The 27,014-nt window shown below is 31.9% G+C and overlaps 4 protein-coding genes across 5 annotated transcripts; 1 reads left to right on the top strand and 3 right to left on the bottom strand.

Moving 5' to 3' along the window:
- Window positions 1-176: 176 nt before the first annotated feature.
- LOC110707948 (phospholipase D alpha 1-like) lies at window positions 177-4,599 on the bottom strand. The gene is made up of 4 exons (XM_021886034.1): window positions 4,384-4,599; window positions 4,158-4,265; window positions 1,202-3,089; window positions 177-928 (listed from the first exon to the last, which is right to left on the bottom strand). The coding sequence occupies exons 2-4, from the start codon at window positions 4,248-4,250 to the stop codon at window positions 495-497; spliced, it is 2,415 nt and encodes an 804-aa protein (XP_021741726.1). The 5' UTR covers window positions 4,251-4,265; window positions 4,384-4,599; the 3' UTR covers window positions 177-494.
- A 140-nt stretch (window positions 4,600-4,739) lies between these two features.
- Window positions 4,740-12,980, bottom strand: LOC110707949 (TBC domain-containing protein C1952.17c-like). Of its 2 annotated transcripts, XR_002508616.1 has the most exons (9): window positions 12,170-12,980; window positions 11,280-11,372; window positions 10,396-10,500; window positions 10,148-10,282; window positions 9,974-10,063; window positions 9,709-9,837; window positions 7,507-7,689; window positions 7,257-7,373; window positions 4,740-6,893 (listed from the first exon to the last, which is right to left on the bottom strand). XR_002508616.1 is itself a non-coding variant. In XM_021886035.1 (6 exons), the coding sequence occupies exons 1-6, from the start codon at window positions 12,443-12,445 to the stop codon at window positions 9,715-9,717; spliced, it is 822 nt and encodes a 273-aa protein (XP_021741727.1). In that variant the 5' UTR covers window positions 12,446-12,980; the 3' UTR covers window positions 9,341-9,714. The 2 variants fall into 2 exon arrangements, 1 of the variants encoding a protein (XP_021741727.1); XM_021886035.1 differs by lacking the exons at window positions 4,740-6,893; window positions 7,257-7,373; window positions 7,507-7,689 and having other exon boundaries at window positions 9,341-9,837.
- On the bottom strand, window positions 6,711-8,397 carry LOC110708142 (TBC1 domain family member 13-like). Its single transcript, XM_021886248.1, has 5 exons — window positions 8,330-8,397; window positions 8,119-8,197; window positions 7,507-7,689; window positions 7,257-7,373; window positions 6,711-6,893 (listed from the first exon to the last, which is right to left on the bottom strand). The coding sequence occupies exons 1-5, from the start codon at window positions 8,395-8,397 to the stop codon at window positions 6,711-6,713; spliced, it is 630 nt and encodes a 209-aa protein (XP_021741940.1).
- A 3,908-nt stretch (window positions 12,981-16,888) lies between the features above and the next one.
- LOC110707647 (ethylene-responsive transcription factor WIN1-like) lies at window positions 16,889-19,123 on the top strand. The gene is made up of 2 exons (XM_021885671.1): window positions 16,889-17,042; window positions 17,671-19,123. Exons 1-2 carry the CDS (start codon window positions 16,963-16,965, stop codon window positions 18,242-18,244), a joined length of 654 nt encoding a protein of 217 aa, XP_021741363.1. The 5' UTR covers window positions 16,889-16,962; the 3' UTR covers window positions 18,245-19,123.
- Window positions 19,124-27,014: the final 7,891 nt, after the last annotated feature.

Here is a 27,014-nt window from a genome sequence, read left to right as displayed (position 1 = left end):
AATTTCATCAAATAAGAGCTCCTTTTTTTTTTTTTTTTTTTTTTTTTTTTTTTTTGGGGTATCTAATCAAACCTATTACTTGTATAATTTCAAGTTGAGATTTTAATATACCAAAAGAAGATATTAAGCCAAAGGAAAGAGTAAAATTCATAGATTCCCAACATTATCCCACCACCTCAAAATCTCAAATGTAAGTTACCTGTATAGTCTATACCACATACAAAATATTTATTTAAAACAATATATAGGAGAGATACAAAACCCAACTTAATTTTACACAACACAACACGTACTATTATCATCGGATATATTTAGGAGTTTTCCTCGTGAGAAGAGATCCCTAATGTTTTACTTTTTCTTACCTTATTACAAAAATAAAAAAACTCACCAAATATCCACAAATAAACCCTTGTCTAAACTTTACATTGCAACAATAGTATACTGTAAGAAACAAGTAAAACATACTTTGTTTTATCATATCATAAGCCTCTTGGTTAAGTGGTGAGGATTGGAGGAAGCTCACCTTTAGCCCCAAGAACTTTAGCTTTTGTATCAGGGAAACACTGCCATCCAGGAAGCTCAACAACCTCTCCTTCTTCGGTGATTGCGATAGGATACGTAAGCAAATGTCCAGGAAGATCATGTTCCAGGGTCTCGGAAGTGTATAGATCCCAGTACTTATCCGCGGTCTGGTTCACTTTCCTTACACATTCTACACTCTCTGGCTCGAGGAACACATCATCGAGCTTGCCTAAATGCTCATACCACAATGACATCCTGAAGCCATGAACTTGACCTCTAGCTGGCTGATTTCTGCGGGCAATATGGTTTGGTTGGTACGCTCCCATAGCTATCTCTGAGTCCCTGGCTCCATTCATTGACCTCTCGTTTATGTTGGCAGAACCAACGATTATGTACTCGTCATCAACTAACACAAGAACACAATTATCATCAATAGTTATCATATACGTCGTAGTAACTTATACTAAATACAAGTACAAATTAAAGCTAAGGTCTCTTGACAAAATTTAATAAGATTAAGCTAAGGTCTCTTTAACATTCATCATTTGAGCATTATTTAGAGATTATTCATGTAATTATCCTCAATGTAGTATAAATTTCAGTCTAAGATTGGCATTTAGGAACTTGGTTAGTGTAGAATTTGGAAATTTGAGACTGTTATATTGGAGTAAGGAGTTACCTATCATCATCTTAGCATGAACATAGATCATGAACCTTCGAGCAGCCTGTGCTCGGCTATAATCAGTATCAGGTTCCGGACTCTCTGAAGGCTCGTATTCCCCAGGCTTCTTCACTTCGCGATTACCTAGACAAAAGAATGACAGGTACTCCCTGGGGTTAGCTTGGACCCCGTGAGCTCGAAGTGCCTGAATCACATCAGTATACATCATTTCCATAGTTCTCCTCTGCCAATCGAGTATAGCCTGAACAGAACCGCTCTCAGGAAAACCCTCCGGCCACATAGGCAAGACAACATACACAGTAAACCTCTCTCCCTTTTCAATCTTACTAACAATCTTTAAGGACAGTTCTTTAGGGATGAGATTCAGGGCTTCAATAGCAGCAGGCGTTATATCTGTAGCTTTCCAACCAAATGAACTCCCTAGGAAGTACTGATTTTCGATGTATATAAACCTCTTTGCCCTTCGTATAGCATTGATATAAGCATCCTGAATGCTTCGATCAATGATGTTGTCTTTTCCACTTATAAGCCCTGCTTTTGCAGCCTCTTCAGGTTTATCAGGGAAAAATGCAGCCCCACCATCTATGGATCGAAAGACTTGAACATTCCAAGTTTCCGGATCATTAGGGTATGTTACAGGAGATGGAGGAATGAATGTTGAGTTCATTCCTCGAAGGTCAAGTAGAAGATCCTTAGTACCTTGCTTCCTCCATCTTTGCTCAAAATTATAGAGGACATCCCAAGCAGCAGGCCCCTCTAGCTTGCAATGAATGTCATGCCATGGCTCTCGAGGCCCACCTTTATTGATCGAGGCACCATTGAAGTTGGCCTGATGGAAATCATCATGGTGTGCAGTGGCAAGAGTCCTAAAGAGAGAGTGAAATTGAGTGTCATAGCGCCCATCACAAAGATCTATACCTCCAACAAAGCTCATGATTCTTCTCTTATCAGGATTTCCACTAGGCAATGAAGTATCAACAGCAACAATCTTTTGGTGGTGGGTGAACATCGTGCCAATCTCTATGTTCTGAATGAAACTCCTCCCATTATCAGGGTTCCGAGGGCATAATACACAATGCACTTCAGTACCTGAGAAAAAGTTTGCTGTCTCTTGATCGTGGGTGGCCATCAGTCCGTCCTCATTCAACCCTTTTACGGAAGTCCTATCATCCCAAACAAGCATCAAAACTCTCACCCCTTCCATTGCTTTCTTCTTAAGGAGCTCGCCTAAGGTCATATCTCCACCCGGTTTTGGCCTCCTAGTATCCCTTATTAAGGTGATCGAAGTGTAAACTGACCAACCTGCTATGTAAATCAAATGCCTGGCATTAGTAATAGCATCAAAGATGTCTTCCCAACAACGATGTGGCTCATAATAGTTCCCACCCGCGAGAGGGATCCTAGGGACAAAATTGTCAGGAACATGGGCATCTTGATACAGGGTAACCTTGCATTGGTTCCTTTGAGTAAAATAAGTGTAGGGTACCCCAGGGAATTTGGGTGTTTTAATCCCTTTATCCCAATTCAAATCTCTAGTGACATCAAAGAATTGAACCTTGACATGGACTTTAGCCCCTTTGTGTATGGGTTTGCGATTCTTGTCAAGGATATCAAGCCATACATCGACCTCATCTCCACCTAAGATGTCGGAAACAGGGAGATAAGCTCTTCCAAGAAGGGTTGCTCCTATGGCTTCGTCTTCTTTCAAAGTAAAGACAACATCTGAAGCCATATGGCCACAGTAGATGTGGAATTGTTCGTACCATCTGGGGTTTGGATCGTTTTCTATAAGTTTTGTCCGGCCAACTCTTGCTCCTTCTATATCAACTGTGGCATAAAGTCTCCCTGAACCTTTTCCTATCACATTTTCAAGGCCTTCTACCACCTGCAACAAACAATTCACACACAACATGTCACTAATAAACGAAATAGAACAGAAAAGGACCGGTCACATATAAGATACTAAGATTATAGAGGGAAAAAGTTCTGTTTTAAGAGCTAAGATGTGACTTCTAAGCCATTCTAGAGATTGAAACAGCTTCCAGATTAACTGATCTTGACTGAGTCTATGGGTGAGACGCGAAATAAGTCTATTCAATTCACGCTAACAGTATATTACATAATAAGTCTCAACAAACAAATACGTAGTATGAAGTATCTCTATCTCATGAGTCACTCCTCAACAATAAAACAAGTCGTCTCAAGACCAGCTGATTGCAGCAAAAATAAGTTGTGAGACCGATCTCATCATACAACTATAATTCTAGCGGCGAAATGCCTCTGCCTATTGCTAGAAATTTGTTTGATCACCTCACATGAATGATGCAAACTACAATATCCCAACAGTAAAAATCAGTTTCTGCTTCATAGTTCAGAGAAATTTAAAGTTCAAATGCTTCATTATTATACATATGCAACAAGCTATGATCAATCAAATGATCCAGAATTCACAAATTAAGTTAAGAAATTATTAATCTGATCATATATATCCCTCTTCATTTTTAAGAATCTACATTTCTGTAACAAATGAACTCTTTTAATTATTTCTTCCACAATTCAGATCAGATGAACCCGATTCGGATTTCGTACACTTAACAGATTATCAAGCATATTCAAATGAATGATCCTCAGAAAATAACATATATACTGTACATAACTTTAACCGTATATGTTTACATCATCAAAATATGCATTAATAATATGAATTTTTTTTGTATGTCACCGACAAATCTTTTAGATCAAGCAAAGAAAAGACAGCAACAGTCCAAATATGAGCCACAAAATAATAGCAGAACTGCTAAAAATCAGCTGAGTTTAATCTGATAAAATTCCATTGCAACTTCCAAAACTACTATTATAATTAAACATTTCATAACTTAATTAAACGTGATTAGCACTAATAACTCAAATTATGAAATATATGCAGATTCAACTATTCAAGGTATGCACATACTTTGTGGAGAAATCTGCCACCACCACCACCAAACAATCGAGTCGCCTCGTAAATGGTAACATGAAGAACACCATGTAATAGTATCTTCGCCATATTATATCAATCAATCTAAACCATAAATAATTGTATAAAATAAGAAAACGTCATTATTAAGCAATAATAACAACATTTTGTAGCAAATTTATCACATTAATTATATACTATATCTATATGATTTTATTTTTACCTGAATCAAACCAATAGTAATCTCTGAAATTCTGGAAAATGAACAGAATTACAAGAAAGATTTCTGTCTTTCTGAACTTCAGAATGTTAAAGAAAAAGACTGAATATAAACCAAAATAATACTATATATTTAAGAGATTAATAAAAGATGAAAGTTGATCATATAATTTATAAAGTATGCATTTTTTTTTCATATAAATGAAGAAAAAGTATTGCAGGGATAATTGGAGATTAGTGAGTATAGAAGAGGATTATAATATCAACTTGGATATCTTATGGTTTTTTCAAAATTGGGATTGAATTATATTATTGGCATTGATTATATGTAATATTTTGATTGGTTGATTGACTGTTTAGTTTATGGGATATGCTTGTGGATGAAAACTGGCCCATAAACGGGGAACGCGTGGGGACACTTTGGACCCACCATTCGTGAAAAAGATATTTAACCTCATTTTTTAAGTTTTTTTTTCTTTGATGTAATGATAATTCGCTACTTAATGACATTATATGTGGAGAATTATAGTTACACTACTTTGAATAAAGTTCATGTTCTTGTCAAAAAAAAAATTCATGTTAATATTCTAGAAGTATAAATAAAGATGAAAAGAGTACAAAGATTACAAGATTAGTTCTAGAAGAAAAGCATATTAGTATAACTAGCTTTTTATTCCGTATGAAAGAAATGAAGATTTGGTAACAAAAGAGAGGAATGTAGGTTCTTTTTACTTTAATATCATCTCTCTTATTTTATTTGTCGTGAATTTATCTATTATAATTTTTTTTTTTGAAGGATTATCTATTTTAAACTTATTATTTCTTATGTTTTTTTTTTTCCTAAACTAATCAATCTTTATCTTATACAAATATCATTAAGTTTACCGACTTTATTGTGCATTATGTAAAATGTTAGGTGAGTACAACGGAGTCAAAACAAAACCATTGGAATATACACAGTACTCTAATTTTACAACATACGGATTAATGGATTATGAATAGAGACGATCATATTAATTAGTGTACTATTTACTAGTATTAATCGGTACATTAATAGGATGGTAATGAAGTAATCATTTATCTATTGAAAGTACTCGTAGTAATTAGTCCAACAAAGTTACATAAATAAAATGGTAGGGACCCACCAATCCCCACTTTTGGAAAAAGCAAAGCAAAGTAAAAGAGTATGTTCATACAAAAAGGATTTTCAACCATACAAGTAAGACGAAACAGATTTTCAAGAAGACAACAAAAGTCACTTGGAGAAAATCAGGGATGTTTAGGAATCCTATGGCTCTGAATTTTTGTGTCTATACAAAGTACCAAGTTAAAATATGATCATTTGAAGCATTAAGCATATACATTACTTGAATAAAGTATTAATTTAGAAATACATAGCAAAATTATACGTTTATTAGTTTAATTAATTGCTTTGTATGTTGATTTGACTTATTGTTTCCATTTTTGATACTACTCCATATCATTTTTCTGATTGTATATTTGATCGTCATGACAGATGATGAATCAATCAATGAGTGAGCATTGCATCAAGTAACCACTAAGAAAAAATAAAATTAATCCCATCACTTAAGATTCTCACACGTACACATTTGGATGCTTGGATACAAAAATAATAATGTTTTTTTTTTTTTTTTTGTTTTTTTTTTAATTTTTTTTTTGGTATATGTCACTAGGGCAGTTGCAAACTTGAAATACTTTGCATTTGGATGTATTACCTTACACCTATGCAGAGAATTAGGAAGAATTGGTTGAGAAAATTTCATTATTGGACTCACTGACTTGTGCATTTTAACATAAAGAAAGACAAGTTGTAAAGGCGACTTGGCTGGTCTAGATGGGTTAAGCCAGGTCACAAGGCAGGCGAAGATGGTGGTTTGAGATTGGGGACCGAATTACGCTGCAGCTAGGCTGGGCAGGTTATGGATCGATATTACTCGTGTGAGCATTAAACAGGCCACTATAATGGTCTACTTATTTCTTTATGAACTTGCTTAGAAAGATTGGGTTAACAGGTGGCAGGCGGGAAGAAATGAGCTCAAGCTATTTCACCTTGAATTGCCTCTAACCAGTCTTAGAAAGTAAGAAGTGGGCTCAAGCTAACCTAGAGTTAAAATGACTAATATCTCTAGGTCTGCCTCTATTACATATTTAGATACAATCCACAACATATAAAAAAGATGAAAGAAAATGAAAGCTTATCATGCAGGAGAAATCACTGCTATCTTTTGAAAATGTGCTCAGCTGATGTCTGTCTGATCAAAAAAGGAATTCAAGCAGCAGCTGAAGCTGTTTACCATGTTTACAAGGTAATTAATCTACAGAAACACGGTGGGTAGAGGTGTCAGGAATGATGTCTTGTGCTTCCTGAAGAAGAAGTTCGATGTCAACTTTGGGATAGTGTTGTAGAAGATATAAGTTGGCTGCAAAATCTCCATTTAGCAATGTACTCTTTATGTGTATAAGCATTGCACAACATACGCGCAGAAGCATGTCCTGGGTGAAAAGGAAGCAGCATTCTAGTTAAGTTTGGTTGCACGTGGTCTTGGGAGAGTATATATAAACCCATACCCCCCCCCCCCCCCCCCCCACCAACACCTCCCCTTTCAACGGTCTCTTTATTATGCCCCTAAATTTTTCTCCAAACTTGGATTTATTACCCTTTGGTCGCAGCACTAACACCCAATGTAGATACATAGCTTTTGTCAGAGAAGATGATCAATTCAGAAAATTTCAAATGATTATGATGTTTATAGGAAGAGCAGATATCCCAACCAAGGGTTACTGGGATGAAATTTCATCTTTGGCAAGTATACCAAACAGTCCTTGAAATTGAAATTAGAAAGAGAGACTACACACCTGAACACCGGAAGGATGACTTAAAAGTGAGTCCCATATTCTCAAAATGGTATTGAATTGAAATTCCTGAGTCAATAGCAGTGTGATCCATCTGAATGCATAAAATTGTGGATTAACCTGCACAATCAAAAGCTAAAATTTAATATAAAATGGTTACTCGACACAAATACAGGAAAATATAGCTCTGGATTTCCTCACAGAAAACAAATTCTTGCTTCTGTATTACTTGTTATCTATCATACTGACATACCTTGGTCGTAAATTCAAGATGCTGCCAGAGCTCTTCATCATTGACTTTTAGCATCTCTTGGAGTCTTGATAGGGTCGAGTGGATTCCTACAGAGCTATTATTGTCCAGCTGTTGGCAAAAGTGATCCACTGAATCACTCAATAGTCGAACAAAGCAACCGAAACTATCAGCTTCCGCATTGGCCTGCACAACATGATATCAACTCAGAAAAATGTGAGCTTCACCGGAAAACAGAAAGACAATGAAGAGATAAAAGAAAAAACACATTAGTCATTCATTCATGAAAAGAATTCAAAATGACCCGAATAGATGTATATCTGTCCTTAAACTTTTATACTTATAAGGTCTTTTTTTACCTATTATGGCAAATAGAGTTTAAGCCCTATCATATCCAATCTTAATAAAGGAGTAGCCAAACCCCTTCTAATAAATAATGATACTGGTCTAATGTCTCACCCTTTTGACATTTCAAGTTTCAACAGTAATCGACTTATGTCAACTAAGATAGGTAGAAATGCAAATCACTAACAAGGAGGAGATTGTAAGGATGAGGCTACAAAATAATTGTCACAATCATATCAGGAATTAGACAGCAAAAATCTACATAATTACAGAGCCTAGTCGACTAATCCCAGTACTATGGGGATACAAAAAATTTGTCGCACTTATATCAAGAATCACACAACAATACCTACACAATAACAGATCCTAGTCAACGAATCCCAGTTCAAAAACACCACATATATATATGTTCCCATCTGAACTGTCCACATTTTACTGTCAAGCCCATAAATCTGGCTAACACTCGTCGGCCAATACTAACCTAATATCTATTAATGGCACACAAATGTTGAATTCCTGATCCCAATGTTTAATTATGGACGCTTTCATGGCTATTACATTTGGCATAAGCCTTTGCACAAGGATTACCCTTGCAGGCTTGTATAAAATCCTAATCAATTTTCAGGAAGAATCTTCCAAGCATGGTATTTGCAGGCAAGAAAATTCCCTGTTTCATGTCCTCTGTAGATTGATAGCCAATAAGTAAGTGCAAAAAGGTTTCCCACAACTTCCTTTGATATTTCTTCTGGATTCAAAGTAGATTTAATTGGCTTTTTACCCTAAGAAATTGGGTCTATTTAGACCATTATCAGTCCAATTTTATTACTACACTAGTTTTGTATTTATTGAATTTTAAAATAAAACTTATTATCAAAAATATATATGTTATTTGAATTTTTTACTCATGGATTAATAATTACTTAACAATCATACTTGTCCGTTTATGGGTATTTTATGGATTAATAATCAATTGACAATCTAAAAAAATTAGAACTAATAATGTACAACAAAAAAAACGGTTGTCTAAAGCTGTGATCTCTTTTCATTTTCTCTGAACATCTAAGGAAAGGGTGGTCGCATGTTAAAACTTAATAGAACAATTATATATAATAACAGGTCTCTTTGATTTTTTATTTTTTCGTTTTGTAACTCTCTGTATCCGTCATTTGTATAGGAATATTGGTATTTTTATTGAAAATAAAATTCTAAACCAAAAGTTTTATTGAAAATAAAACTCTAAACCAACTTTTTTATCCTACTAAATCATCCAAATTTTATTGAAAATAAAACACTAAAATAACTTTTTTATTCTACTAAATCTATCCAACTTTTTTTTATCCTATTCTACTAATAATATATTCAAATAAATCCTACATGTCATATTAATAATTAATTGTCGCCTACGTGGCGCGACACTTGGCGAAAAGTTGGAATGCCAAGTGTCGCTATCTCGTGACCTGGCTAAAAGTTTAGTTTTATATATTAGTTATATGATATTACATAAGGCCCAAACTTGATATGTCAGACCCTGGAAAGCTGCTCAATAGTAAAGGAGATTTCTCTGTACGACTCTACTTTGTTGGAAAATATTCAGGACGAGTCTCTTAAGTCTTAACAATAACTTGAGGACTTTGTCCAAGGTGGTAGACCAAAAAATTGGTGTCATACAAAGACTTAATAGCTTATGTCACTGGGAACCTTCACCATGCCTTGAAATCTAGAATAGTCATCGAGAGAAGCTAAATACAAGCTCAATGCTTAAAAAGTAAAGCTAATGAGAAGGGTAAAAGGGTCTCCCACTTTGCATCAAACAATGTTAAATACACATCTATATATAAAGAAAAGTAAACACATTCTTACAGCATTTTACTCGACAGGATCAGTACTAAATACATAGTATATTGGTGCCAAAATCTCATTCATCCCTTGGACATAAAGAGTTGTAGGATTGAGCTTAGCGAATAAAAGAAGTATATTCCTCATTGACTCCTGAGTTAACATAAACAAATTAGCATAAAAGAAGTGTTATTGGCACAAATACACCCAAACATATGTGGTACTTGCAATCATGGTTCATGACGTGGTTTTCTAAAATCAAAAGAAAAGAGGAGGGTGTGGCTCATACCTTCTTTTTCAGGCTTGATGATGTAAAAAACTTCAAATCTGGGTGTGTACGTTGCAGATCACGGTCAATTTGCTCTGCAATCTCTGTGAACTGAAAGCATACAAGTTGTTGAAATCATAAAGTATTACGGCCAAGAATAAGTATCATGGTTTCTAGTTTAAGAAGGAAAGATACCTCAAAATATTTTTGCCAGGCACTAGTTTCACCAAGGCTTAGTGGATGATCATCATCAGATACATCATGCCGTCTAAGTAGCCCATCACCATGCTCACCTGAACTTGAAGTTTCTTCTCCACTTGAAAGTTGTAACTGTCTACATAAAACAAAATTGTTAGGTTATTACAACAATGCCGCAAAATTAAGTTTCTTGATATAATCTTGCAATATTTCAACTTTCAACAAAGTTAAAATTCTGATCTTACAGGACTTAGCAAATATTCTTCTTTGAGCTTTGTATATTTTACACGATTCTCACTCAACACTTTCTGCCATGAACCTCTGGAGGGAGGTAGATAACCCAAGAGAAGCTGCTAGCAACAGATTACAGTATGAGGGCTTATGACGCTTACATCACAAGAATTACCAAAAACACAAAAAAATAAAGCTCATTGCCAGTTATTAGAAACTCAGTTTAGACCCAAAAAAAAAAATGGTAAAGAAGTTCTAACAAGAAACTCCACATTTTGTCAGTTATAACTTATTCAACCTTATCGAAGAACCAACCAATCAACACCAAAAAACACTATTCAGAATTATCCTTGTTGGCTTGTTGCAGATGTCAAGCATATAAACTAACGTACTTTAAGATAGTTTAAACTATCCAGTCCAATGCCAAAATTTAATTTAATTACAACAGCAGTCCACCATGTCTGATGCCCTTAACATGTGCCTATGGAGTTCAAAATGTTACATCTTACATGTATACAACCGAACCCCTTAGTCTGTCTATTAAGAAGTCATAACTCAAAAGTAACATGAGAAGGTAAATTCAAGTTATGTCTAATGATTGATAAGTAGGTATCTATGTCTTCAGAACTATTATAAGCAAAAGCACATCCGGTGATTTTCTCTTACTAAATGCGTTCTTATCTTCCATGACACTATAGAGAGGTAAGTGAGTTCAAACTACCAATGCTTGTTGCTTAAACAAGAACAACCAAAATATACTTGTATATGGAACTGCTCAAGCAGCAAACAACATACTTAGAAGTTATACCTACCATTAAAATAAGAGCTTGTTTGCTTTAAGCTCAATTAAATTAGCCTATCGTGCGAGCACTCTCAGTGGCATTTCAAAAACACTAACCTTCCAAGTAGTTGCACGAAGACTTCCACCATTTGGTATCCCAGTACTAGCAATTCTTTGCAACTTTTCCAAATTTATCTCCTCTTGAATCAACTATCCATCAAACATAACGAAACCTCAATCATTCAACCAAAGCAATTCAGGAAAACAAAATACTTCAAGCAAAACCCAAAATCAACCCATTTGTGATTCAACTTACAAATTGAACTAAGCCTTCAACATTACTCAAATGTAACAAAACCAATCAAGATTATAAATTCACAATCAAGATCCTACACCCGGTTGCACGTCATGCTCCCGGCTACATGTTCATTTCATTACACCTGAAAACCCCTTTAACAAACAATACATGATATAATAATATCAACTAGTTTTTAAGCCCGGGTGATGCCCCGAGTTACTGCATTAATTCCATGATTGAAATCTTTATTTTCATTTAATTTCGGTAAAATGACATCTAATGTGGTGATAGACTTCAATTTTCAAATCTTATACAGTTCACATTTTTAAGCACGCTACGTGACATTTAGGCTTGCTTAGGAACTGAGGAGGGCGCCACGTGACATATAAGTTTGTTTAGAAACGCCTCTTAATATATATATAGCATAGATGAGGTCTTGGCCTAGTGGCAAAGACGCACGTGTACGATATTTCACAGGTTCGAATCTCCCCTCCCCTCCTCCATTGAAAATTTGTAATTTGTTATTTGTAATGCCTTGTGCTCATTAAAAAGAAAAAAAATGATAAAAACCACTCATAGAAAAACTACAAAACCAACCCCTCATACCAAATTAAACAACAAAATGCAGCAAGAATTCTTCAATATTACAAAAAAATTCAACAGAAACCAACAAAAAAAATTCAGAAAATCCTAATTGTCATTTCTTTACCTCATACTCAAGATCAGACCTTTTTTCATCCTCTTCCCCAAAATTCCTCAAATTGGGATTAAACCCATCTTGATGAACCCGGGTTCGAACCCTAACCACTTCCCATTCCTCCTCAATTGGTTCAATTGAATCTTCATTGGACCATCCGAACCCAAGAGGGTGCAATATTTCGAGCTCCTCACCCAAATCTAACCCGGGTTCGGACCCTGAGGTTCCAGGATGGTCTGATAACACATTACGAGGTGACTCGGAGAGATTAAGCTTTTTTCTAAGCATGGGTTTGGTGACTCAGTTTTGGGACTGAGTTGGACGAAAATGGAGTTTGTGGGTATGAAAGAGGAGAGAGAAAGATGGGTTCTTTGGCTTTTTTGCAATCCATGACTCGGTTGTTGACTCAGTGGTTCTCTGAAGAAAGGTAGGTTTTTCTGTTATAGACTTATAGGTATCGTTGAATGGTAGGAGCCTAGGAGGGGTCAAGGTTAACAGAAATGTGTCCCAAAGAGGAAATAAATCCTCCTATATAAGGGTAATTTAGTCAATTTATATCACAAATATTTTGCGATTTTTTTTTTTTGTAGAGAAAGTTACAAAAGCAATGATGTAGATGGAATTTAATTTAAAGTTTTGAATATCACCCTTACTTTAACTAATTAAGCTAGTTGATCATCCACTCCTCAAGTTGTTTTATAGATTATAAGATTTAAATGGGACGTTTTCCCAAACTAAGCCCTATTTGCAAAGTATTTTGCAAAATAGATTCGTGGCAAAAGTATTTACCAAACTAAGCTACATGGTCGGGCAGCGTTTTATAACCTGGATTTTAAAAAAAGTATGTTGACTTTTTTTAAAAAAAATCGTAATTTTTAATTTTAAAATAAAAAAAATTACACTAAAAACGCTGTCTTTATTTTAATAAAATCAGAAATTAACAATTAAAAAAAAAATTATCCTAAAAACGCTGACTGAATAAGCATTTTAGGATAAGTTTTTTTTTTTTCTAAGATAGAAGAGATGGAGAGTGAAGCAGCTCCTTACATAGGAATGTTAATGGCGGAATTTTGCCAAGTTAGACTCATGATTATCAACAAACAAGCTATGAATACTGGTATGACTACTTTCGTCTTCGTCTCCTACTCTAATGCTATTGCGTCCCTCCATCCTCCTTCCTTTCTCTCTCTTCCTTCACAGGTCTCCTTCCTTTTCTCTCTCTTCTTTCCAATTTTTTTTTTTTTTAAAAATTATTAATTTCTAAAAAAAAAACCTTATCCTAAAAACGCTGACTAATTAATATTTTTTTTAAAAAAAAAATAAATTGAAAATTGCGAATTTTTTTACACTTTGAATTTTTTTAAAATAAATTCAGGTTATAAAACGCTGTTCGAGACAACATTTTACCTTAAAAGCTTAGTTAAATAAGACTTAGTTTGGAAAAACGTCCATTTAAATGTGTACAATACATGCTTTACTTTACAATAAGCATGTAACAACTCATTATATGCTACTTGTTGTAATCCTATTATTCTTATACAATGCTACTTGTTGTAATCCTATTATTCTTATACATAGTATGTGAACTTGATAATTATTGACCTATTTTTCTTTGTAATTAATTTCACTTCTTATATCATCACCAGTGTTTGAAGATAGCAACATACGTAATTTCTACTATATATACGTAGGATTCAAATTTAATACGAGCTACAAGTTCAAGGTTTATAATACGAGCTCTTAGACAAAAGCAAGTTCTCTCAAAGAACATTAATTAACTCCATATAAGACCACTTCCAATGGTGGACAAAAATAATGCTCGCCCAATATCTCTCTACCCACTTTCTCTCTCAACAAATCAGTTTGTCCATAGACAATTTTTTTTCACAATTTCTCTCTCAATGGTGAGCAAAAATAATGTTTGCCCACCACTCTCTCTCTTACTTTTTTAATACCCCACCATTACTTTCTCTCTCCTACACAACACTTCTTTATTTATTAATTTCATTTATATTTTAACAATATTACTCCAAATAAATAAAAACTACTCTAAATTTGTGTAACTTATTTTTTTTATTTGTGTCGTTTTTATCGGTAAAATATGTCGTTAACTTATGTACGTTAGATGAAATAATTGTAACAAAACGCTAAAAATTTCGTAAATGTTTTTATTTATTTTAAAAAGCGGTACAGTACTATAAACCGATTACATTTGAAACGTCATGCATAATAATTATTTACCTGAAAATCGGTGAAATACAACAAAAATCTTTTTCTAATTTCGGAATATTTAGAAAAATAAAGAATATGGAGGATTTATGGTATTTCTGAAATTATACCAAAATATACCAAAATGCATGTCTATTTATAGAGATTTAAATTTTATGACCGTTGGTATTTTTTTTTTTTTTTAATAAAAATTTATTTCAGAAATTACATTACAAACATTATTACCGTTGGAAACCGCTACAATTTTCCTATTGGCCAGCTTCCTGCACCTGCCACGTGGCGCTCCAGCATTCGTCCATTGACTGACGCGTGTCAGTCCACTTTTTTTTTTCTTTTTTTTTTTCTCCATAAAGCCCAGATCAAAACGCTGCGTTTTGATCTCGCTTCTTCATCGGTGCAACATTAAACGCATCGTTTTGATGCTGCCTCCACCGATTTTTTTTTATTTAAATCAGCAATATGTGGGGCCCACCATCTAACTGTTCAACCAATTTCTGCCCAAGTCTTGGGCATTTTAACACATGCCCATGGGCAACTAATACTTAGCCCACCATTGTAACCCAATTTTTCACATGCTTGCCCACCAAAATGCCCATGAGCAAAAATAATGCCCACCATTATGGGTGCTCTAATTACTCTATGTTATGTAATCTCTATGGAATTTGAAAATGTTGTCAAATAACATTCTTTGTATTATATACAAGTATCAGTTAACGTTAGATCTCTTGATATTTATGGATAAAACTATAAATCCATCTATTATTATTTCAAACATCCATCTATTATAAAGAGCCTTTTATAAAGAATACAAAGTACTTCGTATAAAATACGAGTATAATTCTAGATGTATGGAAGAAATAATAACTAATGAAATTACTATAATATGCCACATTCAATTTGTGATTTAAGGAGCCCTATGATATCTCTCTCAAACAAAATTAAAGGAGTTGGGATTTGCATGCTTTTGCCATTCTTGAAGGGATTTTTGTGCAGATTGGCCACTTTCTGACTACATGTATCAATTAATTTATTTATTTATTTTTTTTTTTTTTTTTTTTTGACAGGATCAATTAATTGTACTTGGTGGCATGTGTGTTATAAGCTACTGCTAGAGAATGACTATAAGAACAATATTTACTTAGATTATCAAAGATTTACTTACTTTTTATGTAATTTTACAAGAAAATTCATGTACCAATTCATGAAGATCGAATTGAATAATGTATACATGAATATACATCATCTTCAGTTATTGCTGATTCTTATATTACTCCACCCTCTATATAAGATGTGGATATAAATCAGAAGAGATATATATTATATCCAATTTGATTGCGAAATTTATTTCATATATTGGCATTCACATGAGATTTACATACAATTTTATTGGTGGACACGACAGATAAGAATTTTTACAACTATCTTTTTGCGGTGAGACAAGAATATATGGCTTAAATTGAAAAACGATTGATATATACTGCCATACATATGAACAAAAAACTATCTTTTTCTTTAACAATAAATTTGTTTCATGGAATTGTACACTGACAATGCTAATAAGTATCAAGATGGGACATTTGCTCAAATTCATCCATAAAGTTTGCACCTATAATATGTCTGGTTTGTAATGTAACAAATTGGCTTAAATCATTCTATAAAATCTCTACGGTATAAGTATTGCCGACGACAACAAATTAATTGGCACTATATTTCATAATTGAGAGTATACGGAGTTTATAATACTTCGATATAGTAATACGTATATATATTATTTCTAATTCATGATAGCTACTTCCTTAATCCTAAAATATTTGAAACGTAGATGTTGCTTGATATTTACGCTTTTTAATATCAATGAATAAGATGTAGTGTAAACAAAAGTAAAAAGGACAAGATTGAGCTTGTACTGTACAAATTAAAGGTAAAAGATACGATCTTTCGGTCTTTCCAGTATAATTCACATAATAGTACAATTCTAGCCACAATTGGGTAATTTTTAAGTGATTCGTAGTGTTCACCATGATGTACCTCACACTCAGCTGATTGTACACAAGATCAATGAGACGATGAACCCTTTTTCAAGCCTACATACCGGCGAATTAAAGTTAATTACCAACATTATTGAGTTTGTTACAAATCTTAAATCGTCTATATATCCTAAAACTTTTTTCAAAGACACGTGTTGTAATTATTTAAAGACTGAAATATTTACGTACATGTATTATTTTGTTGTACATGTAGCTAGCTACATAAGATTTCATTTAAGGATGTTTGAGTATCTCCCTTTCTATTACAACTGTGCTACCAATACTACAATCGTTCATCATAATGAAATAATGAAATTTGAGCTGGAAATAAACTTATCCAACTTAATATGTTTAGGCCCTCTCCAAGTCACAATGGGACAGTCCATAGTGACTCTTTGCACATTTATACGCCTCATATTTTATATATATAGCACGAAAATTAAAACATGCCTATAACATTATCTTCACATTTCTTTCTCACTCTTCTTTATGTATTTCTCTATGAATTTTCTCCATCAAAGTATAGAAAAGAAGTAATCGAAAGCAATAATGGTACATTCCAAGAAATTTCGAGGCGTTAGGCAACGACAATGGGGATCTTGGGTATCTGAGATTCGTCATCCTTTACTGTAAGCCTAAATTAAATTTCGTTCTAAGTATATTCGTAATATATTAAGATATCCTCCTCACGAAATTATATCATAATTTTATTACGGAGTATAAGCTAACTAACCATTTTATACATATATTTATTGTAACGTAGCTCATTCATCATGAAATATGGAATTCAATTATCGCATGCACATACATTCTTAATTTGTGCAATATTGCTAAAATGCTAGTTAATGATCCTCCATCTCTAATATTAATTCCTTTGTTATTGAATATGTTTCCTTTAATTAGGTAGGTTACATTTTTTAGACATAAGTATACAAATAATGTTAGGATTGTCTTCTCGTAAGATTGTATTTTAACTTTTTAGAATAAGAAAATAAGAGATTTTGTTGTCGGTAGTAGGTATACATATCTATTCATCTTATTGTTGAACCTTTTCAATGTAAAAGATTAACCACATTGACTTTGCCAACTTTGGTACCTCTAGATTAAAAGCTATCTTTCATTAATATGCAAATACGATTCATTAATCAGTCGATATGTAATTTAATTTATTTTTATTGAATTTTGTTACATTATTATAAGATAGTTGTCATATAAACATTGTTTTTTTCTTGCATGTGTCTCAATACAATGATCAAGTAAGAAGAGGGTGTGGCTAGGCACATTTGACACAGCAGAAGCAGCAGCAAAAGCATATGACCAAGCAGCAATTTTAATGTGTGGAAGAAATGCCAAGACCAATTTTCCACTTTCTCAAAATATAAATGTATTAGAAGAGCTTAATTACAATAATAATAATAAGCTCAACTACAAGAGTAGTAACCCTAATTCCCTAAAATCATCTTCCTCTAACACACATGAGAAGTTTTCCCAAGCACTTCATGCCAAGCTTTGCAAGTCCAACAAGGTGCCATCCTCGTCTCTAACGTGTCTAAGGCTCGACACTGAGAACTCCCACATTGGTGTATGGCAAAAGCGAGCCGGTCCAAGCCCTAATTCGAAATGGGTCAAAACGGTCACATTCGGTGATATTGATCATGAAGAGTGTAACAAAGAACAAGAGGGTCAAGAAGAAAGAGGAGCTTCTCCTAGTATTCGTAAATTTGGTAGAATTATTCATGATCATGATCATGTTCATGTGTTGGATGAAGAGGAGAAAGTTGCATTGCAAATGATAGAGGAACTTCTTAATAGAAATTATTGCTCTAACTAAACAAGCCTTTAATGTAATTAGGTTTGGGTCTTTAGGTTTGTTATAATTCAAGATATATGTCATAGTAATATATGAAGCTAAGATGGTATGCAAGAAAGTATTTGCTTCTTCTACATGACTATAAATTGAAGAACTAGGGATGCAAAATTACCCCGAAAACATAGTAAAATATATAAATATAATGGAGGGGTACAATTATAGATAAAGGCAAGTTTAAGATTGATTGGTCTTTATCAAAATGCTATGTACTAAGAAGTAACATACACGGAGTAATAAAAAATAACATAGTACTCCGTACAATTTTGCATGATTTTGGACTATTGGTTGGTAAATGACTTTTTAACTTATTGTACAATCACTAGACGGTAGACTATGTGCATATTCTTGGATAATGGTATCCGTGAATATTCTCATATTTTTGGACTGTACATAAAAATGTCTTCTTTTTTTTTTTTTTTGAAGGAAGAAGTGGGAATCTGTTAAGAAAGTGCAACACAAGTTCACAAGAATCACAACCCCTACAATAGATTACTACCTAGCTAATACCTACACAAGAATGTATAGTATAAACATGCATAAAGATGTGAGATATATACGGATCCAGTTAAGGAAATTGTGCTGCTGGGTTTGTAGAAACACGATTGAATCCAAATTTAGTTACAGGCCTTGTATTAAACTCAAGACCCAATATAATTTATAGCCTTAGAAACACAAAAATGACCAAACAATGCAAGCCATGGACTAGACTTCTATCGTTACAGATTTTACGGCCTTGTATTTAGGAGGGAAAAGGAATCCTCTCTCCCAGTAATTTAAGTTAGGTAGATTCGAATTTGTGATCTCAATGTTACAAACAACTTATTACATTCAAGCATTCTGCCTACTTAGTACTCCATAGTAATTAATTACAAAGTATAGGTTTTAACCATGAGTAAACCTTATACATAAACTAAATATACTCGAACATTTGACCGTACCTTACATGCTTTGACCTCAAAAACTCTTACTTTAAGTCTCATACACATTTATTCAATATCTTTTTTCATTAATCAATGTTATGATACATATATAAAACACATACATAGGGATAAAATATAAACTTATGACCACCAATAACATTGTTCCATGAAAGTGAACCATATTGTATTTTTATAACAATCCTTGATCAATCAAAACATTGTTGTAAGCAATTACATGACCGTCCAAACATGAAATATAACATCATGCACCGCAAAACACCAATGTCATTTAATTTGCTTGATAATAAAATATCTTTTTTCTTTCCTTTTTTTTTTCTTTTTTTGTTGTTGCAATTTTATTACAAGTATAAATAAATACTTTCGAAATAAGGATACCCCTTCAACCATACTAAGAGCCGGTTATGATTTGCTATGAACCACTAATTACACTTTTTGTGTGCTATTAAAGGTTAACATGAATGATTTGCTAATTATAAGCTAATGAAATGACAATTTGGATTCATATGTAATGAAAAGTTTCAAATTCTTATGTATGTTGTTACTCCATTTTAATTTTATCATGATTTATGACCAATTTAATTAAGCTTATATATAGTTTTCATTAAATGATAAATCTACTACAGTATTGTGTCTTCATCTTATGTGAATACTTAAAATTATATGTGCTCATGTTAAGTAATATAATGTTAGCAATCTTGCTATGATTTCAACGGATTTTGATAGGTTGACGTGCATTTGGATCTTTTAATTCCTATTTCAATGAGATTATAATTGGATTGTACTCTAAAGCATGTCATCATTTTTCTCTCTGTTGAAATTATAAAAATTCTAAGAGTATTTGACTAATTTTAGTTTAACATCTGTTCATTTCAAATCCTTCATACATCAATGCAACTAGTATCAAAAAAGTTTATACTACGTCTATTGATTTAAACTGGACCGTAAAATCTATAAGGGTAGTAGAAGCATAGGCAAACATTACATCAATCGATACATAATTTTGTCATATATTCCTATTTTAGTATTATGCTTACTCCGTATTAACTTGATAAATAAGGGGTATAAAACTTCATTAAACCAGGCTCACGTCAAAATAATGCTTGCTTGGGCACATGTTACAAAAGGCCCACCAGGCCCAATCTATATACTACTAATTTACTAAATAAATTTATCAGAGCCCAAGTGTAGGCCAATGTTTATTGTTTTTGCTTCCTAATAGGTTACAGTGTTGACATATTTTATTTTGAAATAATAGTGTTGACAAAAAAATAATAATAATTTTAAAAAATTAACTTTAATAATAATTTTACAAAATTAACTTATACCGACCAAACAAAATTTTGAAGCTTAAAATGGAATTGTGATTCATCATTTCAGAACGGAAGAATTATTCCACTAAATTCATTCCATGATTAAACCAAACAACTTTAGATCGGTATGAGATATAGAATCCATATCATCCAAGTATGAGAATGCATACTATTCATTCCGGCTTAGTGAACCAAACGACCCTCTAGAGAGCCACAAGGGCAAGTAATGTGAATCGATCCCAAGATCTCTTGGAACCGAGAGGGAAGCTCTAACCACTTGAGCTATTCCTTGCTCTCAATATTGCACTATTCTAATTTACAGTATGTTCTCATTTATCTCAATTTTTTATAAACAGAGTTAGGCTAAAGTTATTGTTGGATTTATTATCTTTGACTTATGATTTTGTATATGTAAGCGGGATAATCTTGAAGGTTGTAACGCTAGAAATATTGATTTTCTATTGCATTGTTGGTACTTCATAGCTAATGATCAGATGCATAACCAACATTGGAAAGAGTAAGACTAGTATTAAGGAAACTTGTAAGAGCAACTCTAATGGCAAGTCAGTTGTTAAATTAGCTTGTCATGTCACATAAGTTTTTAAGCTAATTGTCATTTTAGCTCCAATGGTTAGCTAGTAACTTACTAGTTATTAAATGGACCACACCTCCTTAATTTACGTTGATAAATTTCATTTTATTTATTCTAATTTGTTTTATTTTAACAAGTTTTTTTCCAGGCAAATTAGCTTGACAAGCCAAGCTAATTGCATTTTCTAGGTCCAATGGTTAAGCTAGTAGCTAGGGATTATTTAATATTGCAAGTAACTCCCTAACTACAACCATTAGAGTTGCTCTAATAAAACTCAAATCATTAGCGCTACTTATCACATCTACTTTTATCTTTCTTTTTAAAATAATAGTTATATATCCTTCACCCTTTCTTACGAATCTAATATTGTTAATTTTATTTTTCCACATTCCTTGTAATTAATATCTTTTATGAGTCTAGTTTAATTCACCCTTGCTTTCAATTACTCTTTCTACTTTTTCATGATATTAATTAAAAAAAATTACTTATTACAGAGTAACAATTTTTATTCGAATTTAATTTTTAACAGCTTATGTATTACACGGGTTAAAAGACTAGTTTCATATTTAATTAACAGAACCTTATAATTTTACTTATACCCACTTTTTTTTTTCTTTTTTTCTTTTTTATTATATTATTATTATTATTTTTTTTATTATTTTTTTTTTATTTTTTAACAAATCACCAGTAATTTCCCAAGCTGTGGGCTTGTGGACTGTGGGGCCTGGCCCATGTGGGGTTGGAAGTAATGGATATTTGGATATGCTTTCGTATATGCTCAAAAAGAAATTATGTGCACTCTTTTTAATTTTATTTTTTTACTTTATTATATCCTTTGGTCTTATCTGGTTCTTTAATTGGAGCTTTGATGTTGAAATTAGTTATTTTATTCTTTATTGGGGTATTTGGGGAAGGGTTAGATCGAGGTGTTAAAAGGTTTGTGACATGGTAACCTACATCTTTGTACAATTTGTACACCAAAAAAAAGGGATAATTTGGATGTAATTACTAATTACTTCATATACTATTGAAATACATATTCATAGTATATAAGATAAAACTTTATATTACACAAGTAGAAAAAAATGTTCAATTATTTCACGACATCCAAATAACTTTCCAAATAAATAATTAAAATAGCTTAAACATTGTGTGAAATACAAAGATTCAACTCCATCTTGTATTAGCGATTAAAAATTAGAGTTTGAGTCACAACTCCAGGCCAGCTTTTATAACTATTATGATAGATTGATAGGTGATGATATGTTGTCACTAATTTATACTGTACAATTAAAACCTAACAAATTATACTAATCATGTAGTGGGATACGAAGTATATAATTACGGATTGATCGTGCATTAGAAGATAAATTAAATATTGTGCTATGTTGAGCTATATCTAGTTTAGTCTATTAATAACTTGATTAATCGAATAGTTGAGTAGAGTACTCGCTAATAAACAAAATCTATGAATAAAGATTATAGTTTTAAGGATCCCCAATAATGTGTATCAACAAAAAGATAAATTCCTACCCTTTTAAACATATAATAATGCTCAAGAAGTCAAAAGGAAAGATGTGTCTTTTATAACATAAATAATTTGGTTAGATCGATTAATGGTGTACAGTTCATGACATACAATAATTATACCTATTTCGTGGAATCGTTGACATTGCTTTATATCAATCTATTCCACTTTTTTTTTTCCTCTTTTTTTTTTTTAATAGAGAATTTATGTTTTTATAAAATTAATCAAAACAATCTAGATCCAAATTTTGTTGATCATAATTAAAATTGTATTAGGCACATTCCAAATCAATACCAACTAACATCTAACATATAGTATTAATTTTAAGCACAATTCAAATATAAAAAAAATTAACATATGAAGTATAATATACGAGTAATACATGTATATTACATATTAGGCTTAAATGAACTTAATCCAAAAACAATAAAAAGACTTAACCCTGAATTTTAGAAACACTATCTATTTATTTATTTTTTCCTGCGAACCACATAAAGCTAGTTTACTATTGGGCCAAGATTTATTTATTACATGTCAATGTTATTTTTGGTATGAATTATATTATTGAAGTTATATTATAATGAGAGTAGTTCATCCTCACCTATCTCAAATAAATTTCATGGAACAATCTTGAAGTATAAATTGGAAAATATAATGCAATTCAAAGTAATAATGCCTCCATGCTATAATTTTGCAAGTGGAACACAATACCTGCACTGTATTGTTCTAACAAAACAATAAAAGTACCATAAATCAAAATTTTAAGCATATAAAAATATGGTATGATTTATTCCAACTTATATATAGTCATGTAATCTAATGATGGCGAAACATTGATTTCATCAACCAGTAGAAGAGTTCATTTCATTTTACTGAAAAAACTTTGAAACATTCTTGCAAAAAAACTAATATTAAAGCATATTCCTCGTTAAATAAATAAATATAAATTCAATTCAGAACGTAGATCTGCATGACACAAATAATCCTCGTACAGAACACATTCATACTTAAAAATAATATAACCTTCCACTTTCAATTATTGATGTCACTTATCAGATCTTGGGAAGAAATATCCTTAAAACATTATAAAATTATGATAATAGCAGTCTTATACTTATGCTTAAGCTGAACACACTTATAAAGTCAACATCTGCAGCCACGACATATCAAATCGAATTTTAAACAAATCTATCATTCAACCACTCTCAAAACCTTCTCTTCCTTATTCATAGAGACAATTAAAGTTCAAACTTAGATCTAGAAAAATAAAAAGGGCCAAAAGGCTAAAATTTGAACAAAAAAAATGTGGGTTAAGAGCTCAATAATCAAAGATTCCTTAGTTGATCCAAGAATATACCAAGCAAATATCCGGACCTTCTTGGGTAAAGTAAAAATGTCCCCTAATAATATGCTCATTGAGTAAAGTATAAACTTTCGTGCCTAAATAATATGCTCTTCAAACTTTTAACATTTGAATTTTTCTTTTTCCTTTTCTTTTTATTTATTTAATTTAATCATTTTTTCTTCGTTGAAGATGTCACTTCCTTTGAATAAATGCCGATTTTCTTTTTTATTTTATTAATTAAATAAAATTCTTTTTATAAGTTGGTGGGGACGAATTCAGCATATTCTTATGCCCTTAGAATTATACCATACTCATTTAACGAGCAAAGGACGGTGTAATTGTCCAAGCCGGTTTAACGAGCCAAGCCGGTTTGTCCAAGCTAAGCTGAGTTTCTTGGCGTTTATTGATTTTATTCTAGTTCAAGTAACCTAAACATATTTTCCTCTCAATAAATGACAAAAATATATAATTTCAATGTTATTTTTTGTACAACTTTTTGAAGTTTTGCTTAGATTTGACAATAACTTTACAAATTCTTTGTATTCAATGTTTTTTGAAAGTTGGAGTTTATATCAGCTATAAGCTGGAGTTCTGTACAAATGAGTTGCTCAAAAGATTTATGCATATTGTTTTCTTGGTTATTAATTTATTCACGTTATTATTATTCTTAGTGTTATTGTATGAGGCTTCTTTTCAATCTAGCTTCGGCTTCAAACGAAGGATTAATATGGCGCGTTGGTGTCGTTACGCGAATAATGAATTTTATTTAATTTTGGCATATATTAGAATAACCAAAGTTTAGTATAATGAATACTAGGTAAAACTGTTTGAGTATTTTGATGATGAAAAATAATACTTCATATATTTTCTATGAGGGCTTGTAATGTTATATGATACTATGATAGTGATATTGATTCACAACTAGTACTAAAATACTCTGTATATATTAAGGGAGTGTGATTACGTTTAACTTTTATGTTTATTCGTATGAATAAGTAATATGAGTACTCGACGGAAATTTTTGTGATATTGAAACTTAAAAGTTATATTTTGACTTAAGTCAGCTTTAACATCGTTGACTTTAATCGAAACGACACTTTCTCTATTTGAAATCAATATTCTTACAATGATATCTCATATCTCTATTTTCTGAGCTAATTTTTACAAATTAGTGTCTATGTAGAGCATCTAAAATGCCTTTTTAAAAATAAAATTTATAATTTCTTGGTTTTATTTTAGTTGCAACATTTCTTCATTTACTATCACACGTTATGCTTTGATTATCTTTAAATTCATACTTAAGTAAAAGTATAGTCATGCCGGTATTTGTTAGATTAGTCTTAATATATACCTTTAAAATATAAATTTGTTACGAGTATAATTTTTATTATTTATACTTAAGGGTATGCATGTTCTATTCATCTGATTTTCAATTTTCTGGACTTATTTAAACTTTACTAAACTTGTTTGAACTTAACTTTATCTATCAAAACTTACTTTAATTGTAATTTGAACTTAGGTAACTCTTATTAAAACTTAATTTTTCTAAACTGAACTTATCTGAAATAATTAGACTTAAAATAAGTAAAATAAGGGGAACATATATAACAGGCCCTTAAGGTTATTAATGATTGAAGCTATGCATTGACAAGCATGGAAAAAAAAACTATTGCAATTAAAAATAAATGAAGGAAGTACTTCCTCCGTTCTTTTTTATTTGACCCACTTTGATTTTTACACCATTCACCACTTCTCCTTTAACCGTCTTTTATGAATAATATGTAAGGAAAAGCATATTCATGTGAATCTTTTTGAATTCGTCTCATCATTAAGTACTATCATAATATATAACTTTTATATAATTTTTACTTATGGATCGGAGAATTAAATCTATTGATCGTTAAAGTTTTGCATTGACAAGCGTGATAAAGGAAATAGGTTAAGTAAAAAGAGCAGAGGAAGTATATGTTAATATTTTTGAATTATTGTACATGTTTTTTTGGAATTTAAAGCACGCATCGTGTGTATATAAATCTAGTATATATGATGTATAGAGTATAATATTGCTTAACCCACCTTACAAGTGAAGTATTTTTTTAAATCAATATTTCTAAAGGTAAACTTTCATCTACATGCATTATGTATAAATTCTCTTGTGGGAGAATGTGGGTGGAAATTTGAAATTCATGCTGTTCTTTTTTCAAATTCTCCTTTTGTCATTAGAGTTTCATATATAGTTGTTTTTTTTTATATTCATTTTTACCTATTAAACCTCATCCAAAGTGTGGACCATTGTTTTCTTCTTTTTGATAATAAATTGTACGTGATTATTATATCAACAATAGATTCAATAAATTTCAAGTATCCTTTCAAGAAAAGGTAAATTTCAAGTAAACAAGTGAAATTTTGTAAATTCTTGGTTAAAAATCTTATCAATAGATATAAATGAATAAATGTAATGAAGGATTATCATATCATGAGATGTATTTATTGCACAGTGAATAAATGTAATAGGCACATTCGAATTAAGTAAATATCTTCCTCTTTTTTAAATGACGTCATCCAAATTCACGTGATATCCTTTTTTTCATGTATAATAATGGTTTGTGTATGTCCTGGTTGAACATGACCTTGAATATACTTTATCGTGTAATTTAACATGTACCCATATAATATATATTTAATCAAAAGTATATATAATATATTGTTGTTGTACGAAAAGTACAAGTCTTTTGGAGTCATACCTATGTATATTTTCCAACGCGAGATAGAATATTCTATCAATATGCTACAACATATTATAACATTGTACATACCTTGAGCTAGAATAATTATATTAAATTATAGTCCTATTTACTAGTGAAACTACCCATAAACTAAGGACACAAAGAAAGTGCCCATCCATCCATGAGATGTTTGCTTTTTTCAAAAGAAGTCCACAAAAGAACACTAACAATTGCATATTTTAATAGTCCTAGCCAATATATATATATATATATATATATATATATATAT

This window comes from Chenopodium quinoa, unplaced genomic scaffold, assembly GCF_001683475.1.
Source record: "Chenopodium quinoa cultivar QQ74 unplaced genomic scaffold, ASM168347v1, whole genome shotgun sequence".
NCBI classification, from domain to species: Eukaryota; Viridiplantae; Streptophyta; class Magnoliopsida; order Caryophyllales; family Amaranthaceae; genus Chenopodium; species Chenopodium quinoa.
The sequence above is the reverse complement of the archived record's forward strand: the minus strand, read 5'-3'. Positions and strand labels throughout refer to the sequence as shown.